At 34.0% G+C, this 18,276-nt stretch overlaps 1 protein-coding gene across 1 annotated transcript; it reads left to right on the forward strand.

Moving 5' to 3' along the window:
* Positions 1-6,958: 6,958 nt before the first annotated feature.
* LOC103940254 (2-oxoglutarate-dependent dioxygenase 19-like) lies at positions 6,959-8,666 on the forward strand. The gene has a single exon (XM_048580671.1). It carries the CDS (start codon positions 7,341-7,343, stop codon positions 8,127-8,129), a length of 789 nt encoding a protein of 262 aa, XP_048436628.1. The 5' UTR covers positions 6,959-7,340; the 3' UTR covers positions 8,130-8,666.
* Positions 8,667-18,276: the final 9,610 nt, after the last annotated feature.

Genomic DNA, 18,276 nt, shown 5'->3' on the forward strand with positions numbered 1-18,276 from the left:
GTGAAGTCAAACTTGTTAAGGTTTGACAATACGCTGAATGGCGGAATCAAGAATGTGATTGGTGTTTTAGGAAACAAATTTCCATAATTATCAAAGTTAGAACATTCAGGTTTTAAGACATGGTTTGGTTTAAACGGATTTAAGCATGGAGAGCTGCGGGTCTCAACATAAGTGTTGCGCGTTAAGAAACTTCAGGTTTCTATGGCACTTTTCCTAAACTTCAGGTTCGGAAGTATGAACTTCAAGTTCATAATACCTACAAACAAAATGTAATATATATACAAGACAGAAATATATAAAGCAAGAGAAAACAAATATATTATAATGGGTAGCTTTGGGACCCATTGTGTGAAAGTTATAAGGAAATGGCCCTAATATATATATATATATATATATATATATATATATAATATGGACCTTCGGGTCCAAAATATTATTTTAATTGACTGGGCTATGGGCTAGCAAGAAAAATTGGGTTAACAAAACCCATGCCCAAATATGGGCTAAGGAAGAAAAAGTGAAACTAAATCCCGATATACCACATTAGGATATCATCTCATGTGGCAAGTAATGTGCATGCTTCATGTCAATATATGATTATATCAATGGATATTTGTCGTATACATCACTTGCCATATGAGATGATACCCAAAATATAGTGTAAAAGTGTAGTCTCTTTAGCATTATTCAAAATAAAAATAAATAGGGGAATCGTAGTATAGTTGAAATTTGGAGATACGTCACCATCTTGAAAACCAAGCCAACGAATACGTGTTAATGGTTGCTAATTGGATCATCAAAATTGATTGGGTGTTGTTATTGGCATCTTGAAAAATTTATGGTCCACTTCAAACTTTCATTTATTTAGGGAAAAAAAAAATACACTTGCAAGTGGTGCATTGCCTTAATGGTTAGGTTTTCCTCTTCAACTAGTTTCATCGTAGGTTCAAACTTTTCCCTTTAATATGAATGACTGTAAAATATTACTTGTAAAAAAAAACACTTATATAAAAGGGAGTTTTAACGAAAAGCCCACGGTACTGTTTATTTTAACAAAAAACCACATTTTTACACTAAACAGTCAATCTTGGTACTATTCACTTTACCCTTTATTTTGTCCTTACCATTAGAACTCAAAGTTTTCAAGCCATTTTCATTAGTTTTCCGTATAAAAAATGTACAATTAAATTACACCCAATGATAGACGTTTCATAAAACGGGATTCTAATATTAGGCTTGGCACATAAAGAATCATTTTTCTACTGGTGAGCATCCAAATGGCACAAAATCCCAAGGCCAAGGGGTAATTAATTTAGAGAGAAATGCTAAGAGGATCCTTTCAAAATGAGACTTTTTATAGACTCTTTTTCACCTCACAGTTAACGTCAATTCTCGTGTCAATATTAACAAGTCATTGTGCAAACAAACATGAGATAATAGAAATTCTACGAAAAGTCTCACTTTTAAAAAATCAATTTTAATAATTTTCTTAATTTGGATTTGGAAATGTATATACGTACAACTGATGATGCGCGATGCTGTTTTATTTTTTGTGGAAATGTATATACATACAGATGATAATGCGTGATTCTGTTTGATTTTTTGTGCCATATTGATTTAGATTTGGATCTGGAGATACGTACATATGATGATGATGCGCGATTCTATCTTATTCTTTTACTTGGCTATGGTGGCCGGCTTGTTTTGATTAATTATTCACCTCCTTGAGGAACACATTAGTTGGCTAATGGGTGGGGCACATGAGATGGGACTAGGATTCTCTCCCATCATCTTTCCATCCCCTTCCATCCCCTCTTCTCACATTCTCTATTTTGTCTTTCTCTTTCTATAAAAAATTAATATAAGATGTTGCGTGGTTTAACCGTGACTGTTTAAATAGGAGGGAAGGGGAGGGAAGGAAAAAAAAAAAAGGAGGGGAGAGAATCTTGTTGGAAAAATAGGGTCTAATTGCTATATTAAATCACATGAAAAATCAAGAAATAATTCATGCAATTATGTATATCACAATAATGCATTGGGTAACCAATGTTAAATGAACATGATATAAGGGATTAGAAAAACCTAGAAAATACGGTCGAGGCAAGTGTTGGACACTTTGTCCTTAAGACAAGTTTACGCCCCACTATGGTGCTCATGGTTGATCGGCGTATGTCTCCCAAGATACAACGACCACGTCCTTGTAATAGTAGCACTCCAAATCATAAGGCTCCATGAACCATGATTGTGTTGAAAACTCTCTCATATGGACTCAATGAGACTTTCTAATATTTAGTGCACTCTATGTATGATTATGTAAACAATGAAAAGTTATTTTGTGATTATAAGGGGCTTCCCTATTTATAGAATGTGAGATACCTCTTTGGAAAGCATGTGATTATTCATGAAGAGTCAAAAGTTGCAACTCTTCATTTGAGTAGAGACATCTTTCTACCAAAAGACTCCACTTCTAATTTCCATTCAATTAATAAATTTAATATAATAATATATTTTTATTAAATTTTGCAACAATCCCTCACATGAATGGAAATTGACTCAATATCATGCAAATGACAATGCAGACACTAGAGAGATAATTTAAGTTGGAAAAGTACCGCATCGGGATAGGTGGCCTTTCGCTTTGAACCCTTCGTAGTGAATTACTATCGGATTTACTTGGCTAATCAGTGAATGCGATGTCTTGAACTACTCAGCCGTTTATGTAAACCAGGACAATAGTAATCACATAATACCCTTCCAGACACACCGTGGTTGCTTGGTTGTGTTCATTTTGGCCCTGAACAATTCTTGGTTTCTCATGAGCACTTTTAGAGAACTAAGCCCTTCAAAAAATTCTCACAGGAACTGCCCCATTCCTTGCTCAAGATAGGTACTTCCCATTAAGAGTATCCTGCAATACCCCACTTGTTATTTCCAAGTATAGGAATCATTAAAAGTAAAGCTTATATCCCATTCCCCTCGGTGTACAACTTACTCTCTAGTCAAACCTTTAATTAATTGGATCCACTAGGTTGATGACTATCACTTATGGTGCGCACTTTCATTTATAAAATTATGTTTCATTTGAGAGTAGCTGTTTTCCAACGTTAAGTCCTTCAAAACATATGTTAGGACTTAAAAAATAATTTGCTAATACTCAGGTACATTCCCCCACATTTAAGGTATTTGCTAGAAGATCTCCAACCTTTCAATACCTTAAAACTTCAATTATAAGAGATAAAAGATCGTTATCTCTTTCTAGAAGCAAATTACTTTTACATTCTTTTTAAGTATATTCCATTTCTCAAAAATAGCTAAGTCACCCCCACAATCCTCTCATATTGTGGTTGCTTTTAACGCTATCAATAAATTATATTTCATATTAAGATGTAGGAATTCTCTGTAAAGAGAAAATCTCTTTGTATCTTCACATAGACTTTATAAAAGCCACTTATGTTTTTAAGAAAAACACTTGTTGGCGCCATTCAACAACTTCATGATACTATGACCAATCATGAGTTATGCAAAACTCACTTGACACTTCGGTGATGGCCATCGCATTATTTCGCCTCTCAAGGGATTCGTTTTTTTCCTTTTAGGTTAATGCACATATGTCATAGTTATCAACTTGCCTCTTCTACGTGGTATTATACAAATGAAGCACAATAGTTTTTATTTTTTTATTATTTTTTATTATTTTTTTATGAAGTAGGAAACAACTAAGATAGACCTTATATATCTATCTTCTTTGGCCTTTATACCTCACTATGACTAACATACATGACCCAATGGCCATGTCCATTAATATGCTTACTTAATAAGTATCATCATGCATGTCTAATACAATTATGTGAAATGCCTTGCACATTTTTAGTGTCGTCTTTTCCTTTGTGAAAGACCCCCACACTTTCAAGATTATTTCTCTATATTGATATCATTTTGAATAACACTCAATAATATTCACACAGCATTCCTCCGAACACATATGATTTTGTGCCCTTCCAATCGCTGATTACAAAATTTAGAAAAGGGTGCAACATATTCTTATAACCTTTATCTTTTTGCTAAGTTGATTCTCAACTTCGTTCTTATAATTTGTGAATGCTTCTAAGGCCTCATCTTTGCTTCTTAGCAAATACATATAACAGTACCTTGTGCAATCGTCTATGAAAGTAATAAAATATTTCTTGTCAAGAGAGTTCCATAAGGCTTTTGCACTTTTAATTGGACTATACACATTGTATAGTGCATTATATAATGCATTGAGGATGTAATTTTGCAAAGAAAATCAGAATGCTTCCATGAACCACGATTGTGTTGAAAACTTTCTCATATGGACTCAATGAGACTTTTCAATATTTAGTGCACTCTATGTATGATTATGTAAACAATGAAAAGTTATTTTGTGATTATATGGGGCTTCCCTATTTATAGAATGTGAGATACCTCTTTGGAAAGCATGTGACTATTCATGAAGAGTCAAAAGTTGCAACTCTTCATTTGAGTAGACACATCTTTCTACCAAAAGACTCCACATCTAATTTCCATTCAATTAAAAAATTTAATATAATAATATTTTTTTATTAAATTTTCCAACAAATCATACTCCCATGGAATGATGTGCCACCTTCAATAGCTTACGTTGTGTGTCCTGTGCCGTATATTTCCATAGACAAAGTCTCAAATTGGTCGAGAATCCAGATTTCTTTAAAGCATCCTCAATGAAAATGTTATAAGATAAATGTTAAATGTTAATTGATAGCTGACGTGGTAAGTATTAGATTTTCTCTTCATACAGTCGATATGTTTGTTTGTTATAAATGATATTTGTAGGATCCATTTTAAAAGGAAATCAATTCAAAATAATTTTTTCAAGATTTATAATTGGTGCATTTCCCATACAATAAAATAATTAAGAATTAACTGACAATACATTTTTCATATGTCAAACTTGACGACAAAAGACTCATATGTCAATTCACTTAGGATTGACATATCGGTTGAAGTTTCTTCCTACCTTTAAATTTGATTACATGACATTTTAGTTAGAATTTGACATATCTTTAGAGATGATGTTATCCCATGTCCAATGCATTCCTACATTTCTATAATTTTCTCATCAACTATACATACATACAAAAACTCTTCCCATCTCTCCTCCATCTTAGGAAAATAAAACAAATATTTCATTAGTTTAGCTACAGTATATATATTTACTTAGTATATTAACCATCTAAGAGTCATAATATGATATTATATATTCACTTAGTATATTCAACATCTAACAGTTAGATAAATAATATATGTTTTTAGTTGTATATCTTACTATTAGATAATGAATGTATTATATAACATGTCCATAGGCAGTCCCTTGTCAAATTTTGGTTATCCTACATCATAGTAGTAGTATGATTATTGCATAGGAAAATGTTGGGGGAGCTAATATTTTGTAGATTGCATCTAAATTATCTTTAAAATATAATTGTGGATCCTATTTCTATTAGAGAGACGGTGATGTTAGGAAGACCATATACTTAAATCATATTTTATAAACCACATAATGTTGTTGTTGATATTTTATTATTTAAGTGCTTAATTAACAAATTTGTTTTCTATTTGTGACATATTATATGGTTTACAAATGTGATCTAAATAAATGTCTCCCTAACATTTTCCTTTTTAGAGCACAACTAAACCATCTCTCGAATAGATATAGGGTCTTCAACACAATATGTCTCATCTATATTAGAGAAATAATTTAAATGTGATTTACATAATATAGACTTCTAAGAATTAATATAGAGAAAATTTGATGTAAGTCAATTTTTAGCCCCCATTAGAAATAGTCCACTTTATTGAAATGGTCCGATGACTACGATTACACGTCAGCTTATTTTTATTTTCATACCAAAGGCACCCCTAAGCTTATAAAATGTAGTAAATTTGTAAATGCAATAAGTAAATATATAAATAATCTCTAATTGCAACTTAATTATACTTTATTTCTATGTATCACATGTTTAATTGTGTATCAGTTTTTTTCTTTTTCAATGCATTAATTAGGGTTTGAGGTTGAATCATATCAAATTTTTATCAGTTTTTTTTCTTTTTCAATGCAAAGCAAAGGTATAAATAAAAACAAGAAATATTATTTGTTCAAAACAAAAAAAGAAACATGTAATTGTTTTGTTTTTTTTTTTTATCCCAAAAACCCCTTGCAAAAGAGAGGAAATCGGCCACGTTAAAATTACCTTTTGCAAAGGTCCGTTTAATATCCGAAAACTGCTCAGCAACAGTCGGACAAATGCGGAATGTTGGGGTGAACTATCATATCACATGTTTAATTGTTTATCTAGTAGTAGTATGATTATTGCATAGGAAGTATTGGGAAAAATATTTTGTTGACCACATCTTTTTTTTTAGTCAAACTTTTGACTACATCTAAATCATATTTATAATAGAAGTGAGACATATATATATACATTGTGTACTTTATTTTTATTAGAAAGGATGATGCACGGAGATCGTATTTTATAGACCAAGTAATTCTAGGGATACCATGTGTTTAAAGTTAAATGATACTTCGTAAATCACATGAAGTGATCATTGATAATTTTTTTTATTACTCTAGTGCTTGATTAACGAGTTTATTTTTTATTGGTAGCACATCATATGATTACAAATTCGGTCTAAATAAATGTCTTCCTAATGTTTTCCTTTGTAGACCACATTTAAACCATCTATTGAATAGAGATAAGGTCTACAATATAAGTATGTCTCATCCCTATTAGATAAATAGTTTAAATGTAGTTTACAGAATATAAAAATTAATATATTGCCTAGAAATGGGGTAAGAGTAAGACCGTAAGAGTGATTGCCTTGTAAATATTTCCATCCTGCTCTATAAATAACAACTCCCTTTTCCATATTTCTCCACACCACTCAAACAATTAACTTTCCTTTCCCTCACCTCCTTCCTTATGCATATACAAAAGAAGACTAGAAGTCTCAGCTTCTTTCTCTCTCCCTCCACCAATGGCACCTACAGTGACTTCAGTGGATGCCTCCGAGCCCAATGTAGCAACAATCAAAACCTTAGCCGGCTCAGATGCTCTCACTTCTGTACCTTCCGAGTACGCCTACATCATGGATCCCAACGATAAGGGAGATGCAAAAGACCCAGAACACTCAATCCCCATCATTGATTTCAAGTTTTCAGATTAAATTGAAAACCGAAATAGTCACAAGTTTTCAGATTTTAATTTCAAAAATGAAACATGAATTAATATTTTCATGCGCTTGATGCCTTTTAGGTGATCAACCACGGTGTACCAGAGAGCTTGATGAAAGAAATGATTGACGTGTGCCGAAGATTTTTTGAGCTACCGGAGGAGGAAAAGAAGGAGTTCCATACAAAGAACCTGTTGGACCCAATCAAGTGCGGCACCAGCTTCAACGTCGCGATTGACAAAGTTCGTCTTTGGAGGGATTATCTCAAGGTCATCGCACACCCCGAATTCAACTCACTCTACAAATCTGCTGGATACAGTGAAGTTTCATTGGAGTTCAGCAAAAGAACCCGTGCAGTGGCAAACAAAATATTGAATGGAATATCGGAGAGTTTGGGATTCGAGGCCGATTACATTACCAAGGCCATGAACTGGGATCGCGTCTGCCAAATTCTGGCAGCGAACTACTACCCGGCTTGCCCACATCCCGACCTGGCACTCGGTATTCCTCTTCATACAGATCATGGACTGGTGACTCTCCTTATTCAGAATGATATGTGTGGCCTTGAAGTCAAGCACAATGATCAGTGGGTCTTGGTGAATGCCGCCCCGGGCGCTTTTATTGTTAACGTCGGTGATCAAATGCAGATTCTGACAAACGACAAGTACAAAAGCATATGGCATCGAGCAACTGTGAACAACACAGCTACTATGATATCGATCGCCGTACCACATGGACCGGCACTCGACACGCCTGCCGTACCGATCCCAGAGTTACTAGAAAAGGAAGGCGAAAAAGCAAAGTACATTGGAATGACGTATGAGAAATTGATGGAACTTCAGGCAAGCCCCGCTGCCTACATGATGCCTTGCTTGGATCACCTTAGGGTCAAGGACAATTGAAGAAAATACATGCATGGTGGCCGGCTTTCTTTGTGTAGAATAATATATGCTCCTATAAGAGCTTTGATTCTTCATCAGAGCAGCTTGCAGAGTTGTTGCCTAACGTTTCTTGCTATGCGGGTCTTTGTCCTCACATTAATATCAGTGGGACCTTCTCATATCATCACACTAATATCATCAACATTAACTGATTTCTGATAGCCTAAAGATTCCTAGCTAGGTCGTGTGTAAATCAGTGGGACCTTCTCATCGCACATAGGACGCGTTTATGTACCGCGAATGATATACTGGAGTTTAGCAGTTCCACCCATCTGGGGAGGGCAATGACAAAGCAAGCTACACTAACACCAATATGTAATCTAACGTCAGATTTTTCTTAAATTCTAATCTTTTTCAAGGCTTAAAGTTCAAAAACGCCTTAAATAAAGTAGTAGTGTATCTGGGAATAATTCAAATTGTATTCTTCTATCAAGATGGTGAGATATACACAGAAAAAAAAAAAAAAAAAAAAAAAACCTAGAAATCCCTAACTGTAAGGGAATCACAATATTACAATAAATACAATAGTTTACTCGCGGCAACATAATTGGTTTCTCATGCCTAAAGAAATTGGATTTGGGTTTGTAGTTTTGTGAATTTTGACTTCACAGTGAGTGCTTGAGCGATGGGGTTTTGTGGTTTTGCTGCTGAAATGGAGAGGTTTGAAGAATATTCGAATAGATTGAACATCTAATGTGGGGTTTCAGGACCTCTTTTCCTTAGACATTAGAGATAGAAAATATCATATGAGGGGAATGGAAAAATGACTGGTGAGGACGACAACACCCACCGCAGCAACCCTTTCCCCTTCTGGCCTCTGCTTATCCTTCTCTTTCATATTGTTTTGAAATGTTCAATTAAAAAAATTAAAATAATAATTAATTTTTGTTCTTATACTTTCGCTATCCTTGAAAACCTTACAAATCGAAAGAAAATATATCGGCAAAGTTGGAGGGTCTGGGTAATTGGGAGCAACGACAGCAATATGGCATCCGTTCACCGACCATCAGGAGCTCTACCTTTTGTCAAAAGCCTATCACAATTGCATGTAAACAGACAAATTTCAATTTTTATTGAAAAACCAAAATGACAAAAAAAAAAAAAAAAAAAAAAAAAACTTGCTAAGTACACGCCTACGGATTTGAATCCTCTCATGAGCTAATGGAGAGGATCCTCCTAACCCATCATTGTGAGCCGTTAGATTTTTATCCAACGGCTACAAACAGGGAGGTCCCTTTAAAGTTATAATAATTGTAGCCGTTAGATAAAAATCCAACGGTTCATAATGATGAGTCAGGAGGATCCTTTCCATTAGCTCAGGAAAGGATCCAAATCCCACGCTTACAAGGCATACAAAATAAAATAATACAAAACTTCGTTTTAATACTTTGAAAAGATGACTTTTAGACTATAACCTTGTGTAAGATTAAAATCTAATTTCTTCCCTTGATACATGTAATCACCTCATTTATTAATTATATTTTGATTTTTTTTTCTTTCTAATTTTAATGTATTACTTATATATAATCTTTATTTCATTTGCTTCGTCATAATATATTTTGTTGTAGAAATTTAGGTACATTAGTTTATTTAGTATATTTCAGTATATCAAACAATACAGATATATATATATATATATATATATATATAGACAAACACACACACACACACATATATATATATATACACGTACATTAATTCTTTATTACACATTTCGATACATATATTTTGGTACATACATTACGGTATTGATATTTATGTACATTAATTCAATATAATACATTTTGGTACAAATGTTTAGGTTCATGATAATATATCAGTACAAACATTTAGGCATAGACATTTCGGTACAAAGAAGTCAATTTAATATATATCGGTATAGTCATTTCTTTACACTTATGTATTTACATATTTATGTGTCACTAATTTATTTTAGTGTTTCCTCATTTAAGTTTATTTATAATTGGAAGAACTTAAATGTGCACATTAATAAAATCAAATTTTAATGTGGAGATATTAAATAAAAATGCACGTTAAATAACAAAAATAGAATATAAATTTTAGTAAGAGTCAATTTCAAATGATTAAAATGAAAGTATAATCTAACACATGTTGTATGCCTAATTTATTGAACAATTATAAAGGACAGAGAATGAGGGGCCGACGGCACAGAGAGAGAAGAGAGGGCTGTGTAATTGTGAGGTGTATGGTATTCCACCCTCATTGTGCCTCTATTTATAGTAGTATAAAAGGTAAATTCCTTACCTTAATAGGATTATAACTCTAATAGGATAATATCTAGTTTAAGAGATATGCTAGAATCTACTAATGATATCCAAGATATGATAAGATTTACATAATCACATTTCTATAATAAATAGGACTGCAACACTCATCCTTGAATATATAAATACTCAAACAAAACATCGCATCAGGTCTTCAATGGATGAAGTAGATCAGTTGATGAAGTTGTCGGCTTAACTGGCGATGCGAGTCTCAAATTAAACAAAGTATGCATTGGCGGTAAAACTCACAAAACCTCACTATAGTAAAACCTGAAGTAGGTACAAAACCCATAGACTAAGGAGAAAAGTGAGAAGTATGCATAATATCAAAAACAAATGTCATACAGCATGAAAGTAGTAAACCTCAAATGGTTATGATCATAAGATTTGTCAATTGTAGCATATGAAAATAAGGGTCTTTCCTGCAGAAGATTGTTTTATCTAACTACTTAAAATGTCACAAAAACTGGGCTGCTGTCCCTACTGGCCAGCCATCGAAAAATAATCATTAGACCGACTCACACTTATCTAAATTCTACGAAATTTTATATGCAAACACTAGACACACAGAGCTACACTCACACAAATTTTTGGGATTTTTGGAGTTGATTTGCTATTTAAATTAAATCGAACAAAAACATAACAGAAACAGATTTTAAGTAGTTCACAAATTAAGAAAAACGAGTTAGGGGAATTGCTATCCACCACCAAATAATCATACAAACATGTTATGTTTCATTCAAATTCCTTTTATTTTCAGATGAAGATGCTCAAGTTGGCTCCATGTTAGAACTCAACCTATTACTCTTTCTTATGTAGTATGTTAAGAGAATGGCGTTTTCAACTTAACTTAGTCCCTAACATGCAATCTAGAATGTTGTGTTCATAGATTTAACAAGTATAAATCATTAAGAACGAAAAGAGTTTGAGTCATCACAAGGCATCGTAAGTACTGACGTTTTCTTACTTATCCTAGAAATTGGTTCACATGTTAATCGCAATTAACAAGTACTACTCTAGAACATATGGAGGTCCTCATTCGACAAGGGCAGGCACACACATATTCATAGCATTAGAATCCTAGATATGCTTACTAAGTATGCATCCATAGAAAACACATAAAGAATTCATCAATGAGACAAGTAGCGAACCAATTTTCATCCATTCATAAAAGTAATTCAAACGAAATGTCATAACAAACTTGCAATCATATTTGGGGCTTCAAACAGCCCCTAACTACTAAAAATTTAGTAACACAATCCTTAAGTTAAAACAAAAGATAGACATGAGTTTGAGAAAATAGAATCGAAAGAAATCAACTAAGGCTCTCCTCTTTCCTTCCTTCCCAATGCTACTTTTAAACCAATTCTTGCTGCATCCTTTTCTTCTCCCTTAACTCACCCACTAATAGCCATTTAGTGATGACAATAAGTGAGAGGAAATGGTAAAACAATTATAACTCTTTGGGTAGCCTTTATTCCAATTACTCACTCTTAATCCTTATCTTTAATTCCATTTCCTCTGATATTTGAATAGGTGTCAACTGGTTTGTTCTTGACTGCATCAGTTTTGGCTGCTAGATTTATTGGATTTATTGCTTTCAATGCTTTCTTGTCAGTTACAAACTGCTCAGCCTCTTGGAAACGTTTCAGTGTTAAAACGGCCATAACTTCTTCTAGAAAAATGATATTAACAATCCGCGAAATGCTTCAAAACATAGACATCCGTAGCTTTCCAAGAATGTAGGGCTCATTCTCTAATTCATTCTGAGCTGTCTGCAACTTACTTCCAAAGTCAGCTGACCTGCACAGGCAGTTTTGACGAATTTGTTTGACAAATCCTACAAAACACAAAAACAAAGTAAATAACTCAAAACTATAAGGAACTAACTAAGAAACGACAAGTGAATTAGATGTAAATTTTATATAAATATCAGCTTATCAAATACCCCCACACTTAACTTTTACTAGTTCTCGAGCAAAACAAAGAAAACATGAAAAAGTAGCAACATGAAAAACATTAGCTTCCCCCTATGTGACCCTCATAGAATTTCATTCAAGGAAACAAATCATCAAGAACCTTAGCTAGCACCAAACAAGCTAATCCAAGCTCATCTTCCTTATTCAAATGTTAACAGCGACCTTTTAATCATCCTTGAAGTGTAGTGTGTGTAATAGCCATGCTAATGCAATTTCAAGTTTTTTTTTAAAACACCACATGCAAACTAGTGACCTTCTCACAGGATATACACTCAATCACACACATGTTTAGTTTAACGTGTTTCGCTCAAAGAATCAAATGTGAAAGATCTACCATAAGCTTGCATAAAGATCTAATCTCTACAATCATAATTGCAAAACTAAAATCAAGAGGACTTTTATTGGATATAATGAGGCTTAGGGAGAGGGTTATCGAAATGAAAGGATAGGTAAACACAAGTTCCAAGCTACATTGCAAGCAATTCTCTTGTTGAGATTTACAAGAACTTAAGCTCTCCAACCACTCTACTAATACCTCCAATCACACCCCTAAACTTTTTATTTGCTTTGTATACAAGTTTCTTTTTTTCTTCTTCTTCTTCTTTTTTTTTTTTTTTTTTTTTTTTTTATGGTTTTTTGAACCAATTTTCGCACATAACTAAATACAAACATGAAATACCCCCACACTTATTCTTTTGCCAAACTCCTTCAAAGTACTTCACAAACATTTCTCATAAGACAATCTCACATTGCTCACTAACTAGCTTGGAAAGGGCAAGGAAAAATGTGTAAGGTATAAGGGTAGACATGGTGATAAGAAATAAATGGCTCAACATATATGGCTCAAATTGGCAATCTAATGATATCATTTTTCTTTAGGAAACATGCTTATTTGGGTCATGGTGATAAACCTAATGCCTCTATTCTTTTGAAGTTCATGCAATCAATGACAAATATTTCGAAAGATCGTTACGCAAGTTCTAGAGATGTAAGTCACATAAGTTCATCACACATGAAAGAATAGGAGTGTATCAAAAATGCATACACTTTCAATAGGCTCAAAAACTAACATAGGTTGTATATGGTCACTATATTCACATACGAAGTTTTAAGTCATGCTTTAGTTTCACATCAACAAAGTTATGTGCATTTGGTTTTTCAAAGATGATTAAACTTGTAGAAGGCTAACAAGAGAATAAGGAATTTCACACAATACATGCTTACTAAGTTCTTGATCATCGTGGTTCAAATTCAATTCAATTATATCATTGGGTCGGGAAACTAATAAAAATCTAATTCAAAACAATAAAGAAAATAACACTATATTTTTAGATTTTCAAATTTTCAAAATTTTCTCTTTTTTTTTTTTTTGGGTTTTTATTTTTTATTTTAGAGTTAACAAAACTAATTAAGAAAACAAAAAGCAACAACAAGGAAACAAATGAAGCCAATTCTTAGTCAAAGGGACAAAAATTTTCAATTTGGTCATTTTTTTCAATCCTTACCCCCAAACTTAAACTGGACATGGTCCCCAATGTCAAAAAACACAATAATGCATAAAATAAAAATAAAATAAAGTAATAAGAAACAAAATAAAGCATTTGAACTAAAAACTTCCCCAATTCGTAGTAAAAGCAAACGATGACCCCCAAACTTCAATTCTGCAATCAACTCCAAGGGTGGACATAACCAAATGTTCCTCCACATCATGCTCCGCAAAAGACTCGTAATATGGGTTGAGCATATGCCCATTCACTTTTAACACGTTTCCGGTCTTCGTAGGAAGCTAGGTCAATGCTTTTGGACCTTTGAGTATGCATATACTACAAATAGTACCTGAAATAAAAACAAAAACAAAAACACTAATTAGACAAGAAAGGAAAACAATAGAAAAATAAGTAATTAGAAATAACAATCCCCGACGACACGGCGCCAAAAATTTGATAGGATTAAAAGCACACCACAATGTAGCACACAAATGTCCTATTAATTTTCCTTATTAACAGTAAGATTTGTCAATTGTAGCATATGAAAATAAGGGTCTTTCCCGCAAAAGATTGTTTTATCTAACTACTTAAAATGTCACAAAAACTGGCCTGCTGTTCCTACTGGCCAGCCACCGAAAAATAATTATTAGACCGACTTACACTTATCTAAAGTCTACGAAATTTTATATACAAACACTAGACACACAGAACTACACTCACACAAATTTTTGGGATTTTTGGAGTTGATTTGCTATTTAAATTAAATCGAACAAAAACAGAAACAGATTTTAAGTAGTTCACAAATAAAGAAAAACGAGTTAGGGGAATTGCTATCCACCACCAAATAATTATACAAACACGTTATGTTTCATTCAAATTCCTTTTATTTTTAGATGAAGATGCTCAAGTTGGCTCAATGTTAGAACTCAACCTATTACTCTTTCTTATGTAGTATGTTAAGAGAATGGCGTTTTCAACTTAACTTAGTCCCTAACATGCAATCTAGAATGGTGTGTTCATAGATTTAACAAGTAGAAATCATTAAGAACGAAAAGAGTTTGAGTCATCACAAGGCATCGTAAGTACTGGCGTTGTCTTACTTATCCTAGAAATTGGTTCACATGTTAATCGCAATTAACAAGTACTACTCTAGAACATATGTAGGTCCTCATTCAACAAGGGCAGGCACACACATATTCATAGCATTAGAATCCCTAGATATGCTTACTAAGTATGCATCCGTAGAAAACACATAAAGAATTCATCAATGAGACAAGTAATGAACCAATTTTCATCCATTCATAAAAGTAATTCAAACGAAATGTCATAACAAACTTGCAATCATATTTGGGGCTTCAAACAGCCCCTAACTACTAAAAATTTAGTAACACAATCCTTAAGTTAAAACAAAAGATAGACATGAGTTTGAGAAAATAGAATCGAAAGAAATCGACTAAGGCTCTCCTCTTTCCTTCCTTCCCCAATGCTACTTTTAAACCAATTCTTGCTGCATCCTTTTCTTCTCCCTTAACTCACCCACTAATAGCCATTTAGTGATGACAATAAGTGAGGAAATGGTAAAACAATTGTAACTCCTTGGGTAGCCTGTATGCCAATTACTCACTCATAATCCTCATCTTTAATTCCATTTCCTCTGATATTTGAATAGGTGTCAACTAGGTTTGTTCTTGACTGCATCAATTTTGGCTGCTAGATTTAATGGATTTATTGCTTTCAATGCTTTCTTGTCAGTTACAAACTGCTCAGCCTCTTGGGAACCTTTTAGTGTTAAAACGGCCATAACTTCTTCTAGAAAAATGATATTAACAATCCGCGAAATGCTCCAGAAAATAGACATCCGTAGCTTTCCAAGAATATAGGGCTCATTCTCTAATTCATTCTGAGCTGTCTGCAACTTGCTTCCAAAGTCAGCTGACCTGCACAGGCAGTTTTGACGAATTTGTTACTTAAAATCCCACTTTGGGTATTTTTCTTTTCTTTGCTTGACAAATCCTACAAAACACAAAAACAAAGTAAATAGCTCAAAAATATAAGGAACTAACTAAGAAAAAACAAGTGAATTTGATGTAAATTTTATATAAATATGAGCTTATGAAGTGCCTTATCAAAATCTTGTTAGGTAGCAAAACCCCAATGGAAAAAATGCTCCTAATCGTAGAGAAAAAGAGCGCATTAAGATCAAGTGAGTATGTTTTTGGATATTTCCCTTGAGTTTGACATAACTTCCAAACAAGAGAACTACAAGCTATTCAACTCAGAAAGTTTACACATACTGATTCCTTGGACGAGTTTCTGAAAAGCAAACTTGGGCAAAGATATCGACCAGGTTATCTGGGAACGGATTTGCTTGACTTCATTGTTATGATGCTGTTGTTGCTAGTGAGAATAAAAGAACTTCGATGCAATGTGCTTGGTGTTAACTCCCTTGATGTATCGCTTCTTCAGTTGATCGATACATATGCGGCATTTTCCTCAAAGATTTTTGTAGGAATGTCAACGACGGTAGAAAGACCTTCAGTGCTTCGAATATGTTCCATGACTACTTTTATCCAAAAGCATTCACGCAAGGCTTCATGCAAAGCGAGAATCTCAACATGGTTCAAAGAAGTCACAACTAATGATTGCTTGGTAGACTTCCAAGAAATTGCAGTGTCTCCAACAGTAAAGACATAACCCTTTTGAGAACGTGCCTTACATGAGTCAAGCAGATAAAATGCATTAGAATAACCAAGGCGAGAATCAACCCGATGACCAAAGGGGGCTCCAACTTCCTTCGAGGATTCATGGGTGTAGAACAAGCCCAAATCCGTCGTACCCTTGAGGTAGCGGAAAATATCTTTTAACACCATTCCAGTGTCTGCATGTAGGCACATTGTTGTATCTTGCCAAAAGATTCATAATGAAGGAGATGTCAAGTCTAGTGTATTGAGCCATGTACAATAAAACACCAATTGCACTTAGGTATAGAACTTCAAGATCCATAATCTCTTCATCATCATCTTTAGAATGAAAAGATCTCGTTTAGCATTTAGAGTCCAAACAACCATAGGAGTACTCAAAGGGTTCACTTTATCCTCATTAAAACGTCGCAGTACCTTCTACGTGTAGTTCGATTAATGTACTAGGATTCCATCCGAACAATACTCGATCTCCAGGCCAAGGCAGTATCAAGTTTTCCTAAGATCTTTCATCTCAAATTCCAATTTCAAGTGAGCAACAGTTTCTTCAAGCTCTTCGGGAGTTCCGATGAGATTTATGTCATTGACATAAATTGCAAAGATTGCAAATCCAAAATTTGACTTCTTAATAAACACGCATCGGCATAGTTCATTGTTCACATAACCCTGACTTGTCAAATATTCACTCAAACGGTTATACCATATCCATCCAGAATGTTTCAATCCGTAGAGTGATCTCTTCAATCGAATCGAGATGGTGTTTAAGATGGTGTTCGTGGTTTAGAACTATTTGATCCAGAATGTAAGTCCTTCAGGAACTTTTATGTATATTTCCATATCAAGATCCCCAGAGAGATAAACGGTTACCATATCCATAAGCTGTGTATTCAGTTTTTCGAAAACTACCCAACTGATAAGTTAATTCTATTTCTCACATTTATCAACGCAATGTGGTTCAATGTCATCACTAAGCATGATGTTATTAGCTACTGTGTATGCAAAGGCATCATCGACTATCATCTCATTTCGATTCCAAACCTCATCAAAAATTGCGTAATGGACCAAAAGCTCACGATTCTTGAAAGACCGATTTGTCTCTTTTAAGACGCCACCGTAATCTAGAGTAACCTCATGCATTGGAAAATATGAGTAAGCGATGCTTGGATTCATACTAGGATTACCAGTTTGTGCGGTTTTCCTCTTATTGGTTTGTGAATCCTTTGAACCAAGAAGTTTGGCATGCTTTAGAATATGAGTAGATGATTGGTAGCCATCAGTGTATCGGGATGTGTGGAAGGTGCGACTGACCCTCATTTGAGGATGACTCGTCATTCTGGGGCAATATTATGGCGTACTTTAGGTACATTAATCCTTGCAGGTGCATTTGCAGTTGGTATATGTGATATCGTCACCTTAGCTAGATCAGTGAAAGCATCTGGCATGCCTTGAGCAACGCACTGAAGATCTAAAATACGATGCACTCTAGTTTCAGACTGAGTAGTACAGGGATTTAAATGAGACATAGTGGAAGCAAACCATGACAATTCGCGACATTCTACAGGAACGTTAGCGTTCTTATCTCCTCCTAACGATGGGAAGACTATCTCATCGAAGTGACAATTCGCAAAGTGTGCGATAAAGAGATCTCCTGTCAAGGG

The sequence above is a fragment of a genome, unplaced genomic scaffold (genome assembly GCF_019419815.1).
Source record: "Pyrus x bretschneideri cultivar Hongxiangsu unplaced genomic scaffold, Pyrus_bretschneideri_v1 Contig16, whole genome shotgun sequence".
Lineage (NCBI taxonomy): Eukaryota > Viridiplantae > Streptophyta > Magnoliopsida > Rosales > Rosaceae > Pyrus > Pyrus x bretschneideri.